Source organism: Habropoda laboriosa, unplaced genomic scaffold (assembly GCF_001263275.1).
Source record: "Habropoda laboriosa isolate 0110345459 unplaced genomic scaffold, ASM126327v1 scaffold1329, whole genome shotgun sequence".
In the NCBI taxonomy this organism is placed as follows: domain Eukaryota; kingdom Metazoa; phylum Arthropoda; class Insecta; order Hymenoptera; family Apidae; genus Habropoda; species Habropoda laboriosa.
Window position 1 is genome coordinate 332,508 of NW_017101431.1, and position 2,756 is coordinate 335,263.

Consider the following 2,756-nt stretch of genomic DNA (forward strand, 5'->3'; position numbering starts at 1 on the left):
AAAGCTAGTATTTTCAAATGTTACCAAAGTTACAGCCACTTCTTATTTTTGTTATTTTTACTGCTTACATACTTTTTAACGAACGATTAAAATAAAGTGATAAAAAGTATGTATATTGGTTAGTATAGAAGAATTGATATAATGTTAAACTAGGTGCTGTTTAAAAAAGTCATAGGAGAAACAACGTTTGGTCAAATGTCTTTATTCTTTTCTCTTATCGGGTTGTGTAATGCTGCGTTGTTATGGCCAATTTGTTTGGCACTTTACTTTTCGGGAGCAGAAAGTGTACATTGGGGACGGTTGCCATGGACAGCATTACTTTCAGCAAGTATTCTGCATCTCGGTTAGTATTCCTATCGGTTAACGTTAGTTTATTACCCAGAATCTACCTCAAAATTAAGATTGCGTAAGTCTAAGGGAGATTTCTAAGGTTCTAAAATACAGAAAGTCTAAGTTCTAAATTTCACAACGTTTATTCTTTCATGTATGATACAACATTAATCCGAACATTGTCAGACTTTTCTTTTGTTTTACAATACATGCATAAATATACGAATTCTTCGTGTCGTAAGAAATTAAAAGTCTTCTATTATTTTATAGTTGGAATATAATATTGAGTGGGTAAGGGTGTTTCGATACATAGGTCGTATATGTTTCTCAAGTGATGTAACTCAAAAAATTTGGTTTTCATTTTGCATCGTAAATTGTTTTAGAATGTCAATATGTTATGATAAATTATTTTTGCTGGCTTCATAAATAACGTATGATTTATCTGTTAAATACATAATGTCTTTAAATGAATTTAATTGATACAGAATTTGTATCCACACTCTGAATTCTTTGGACTGTTTCGCGTATCCGAAGAAGATACCCCTGTTTCCGCGTAAATTCAATTTTCCCGCGTTCGTCAGTTGATTCAGACAGTACGCCTCGCACCCGAATTCTCTCAATCCGCCAAAGTTTGGAACTTCTTCGATCGTGACTTCTTCATGAGAGAGTTCATCGATCCAGTTTGTTTGTCGGGCATTTATTCCGACCCAGTCTAATGCCCAGAATGAGGGAGGAAGCCCCGACTGTATCAAAAACCACCTTAGGGACACATTATAACCATAAAATAGTGCTAGCTTGAGGGCGGGCATGAATTAATATGAAAACGCATAACAGTACTCATACGGACCACTAAATGAAATCAGTTTCGACGGTCGTCGACATATGTTTGTATATATATTAAATATATGCGTCGAATATATACGTCGTCATAAATTGTCGTCGTCGATGATTGAGTACAACGCACACAGTGCGACACGCCGACCATTCGCCGCTAACACGTGTTTTGTTGTTTGTGTTGTTCACTGGCTTTCGTTTCTATTTCCTATTATAGGATGAACGCAACAAATTCTATTTTTACGACGCCGTCTTCTTCGACGTAATAATAAAAGTAACAACAGTACTTCTTCTTCGAAATTCATTTTGATATTAAGTTTGTGGTGTGGTTTTTTGTCGTCGACACGAATTTCAAGTGATCACTAAAAAGTGATGCGTGAGTGGTTAATTCTATCGATAGCCCAGTCACACAATAACTGTAAAATAATCGTAAATATGTGGTCCGTGTGAGTTTAATCTTAAATTGTGCCCGACGTCGTGTTTTTACGCGTTGTTTTTTCTTTTTTGACGTGTGTTTCCGTTGCACTGTTCACCGCAGTCTTTGGTTCATAAGCTGTTGAAATTGAGACCCTGTGAAAACAGCGAATAACGGTAAAATATCAAACCGAATGAGATTATCACGTACTTGCATCAAGACCGGTACGGAGAAAACGTGAAGACTGAACAGCGCGTAGAAAGAAAGAAACGTTTTGGAAGGTTGGCGAGCAGGTGGCGCCACTTGACGGTGGTTCTGTTTGAGGCCCCGCACGCGGGAGCATTCCCAACATTCATAATTAAACATACATGTATAAATAAAAAAGCTTTATAACCAAATGCAAGTGTTCTTTAAAGTCATGTTTATTAAATTTGTTTGTTCGTTTTAATAAGCAGTAAATGTCTTTAAAGTTCGATGTTACTTTTTTAAATATTATATTTCAATTGATAAGGATTTTAAAACTCATCTTCTAATAAATATATTAATTATTTAAAATCAACAATTGAGGAGGTGTGAATATTCCTATAACGCACTGTATCTGTATAAGGATATTTTGTAAAATCATTTCTGTAAATAATGAATGTGTATTTTCTATTTCAACAAGTATTTTATCATTTTTTCATAATTTTTGGCCTTTCTTCTTCATTCTGCTGGTTTTTCAGCAATACTGTTATCTGCAAATAAAATCATTTATATGGCTTTTTCATCATGCAAAACTATTCCTTTTAAAACACAATATTGGTTAATGTTTCTGTACTACATAAGTATGTGTATAACAGAATTAAGGAGCATGTAAAGTGAAGTTTTAAAATGCATAATGATGAACAACCTTTTGTTTTATTTTGATACGAAGAATTGATATATGTTCTAATTTTGAGGTATTCTGGATACAAGAAAGGTTTGAAGATAGACATTAAAGTTATATTCTATTGTTATTTGTTAGTTGCAAACATGCTTGGTAACTTCAGTATTGCCCTGACCTACGACTTGTTCATTACACTAGGATTGATTACTGCTGTACCTGTATCCGCTGGTATGGTAAAAATGAGACGAATTAAGTTAACATACGATTATTATTATTTGATAATTGTGCAATATCACGATTTTACAGCGTTGG

The 2,756-nt window shown here is 34.1% G+C and overlaps 1 protein-coding gene across 1 annotated transcript in view; it reads left to right on the top strand.

Annotated features, from left to right (window-relative positions):
* LOC108578133 (putative thiamine transporter SLC35F3) overlaps positions 1–2,756 on the top strand; it is a 28,343-nt gene that overhangs the window by 5,425 nt on the left and 20,162 nt on the right. The window contains exons 6-8 of the mRNA XM_017941397.1: positions 1–3; positions 154–343; positions 2,583–2,677. The exon at positions 1–3 is cut by the window's left edge and continues 129 nt beyond it. Coding sequence (XP_017796886.1) covers positions 1–3; positions 154–343; positions 2,583–2,677 — 288 coding nt within the window. The remainder of the gene's footprint in view (positions 4–153; positions 344–2,582; positions 2,678–2,756) is intronic.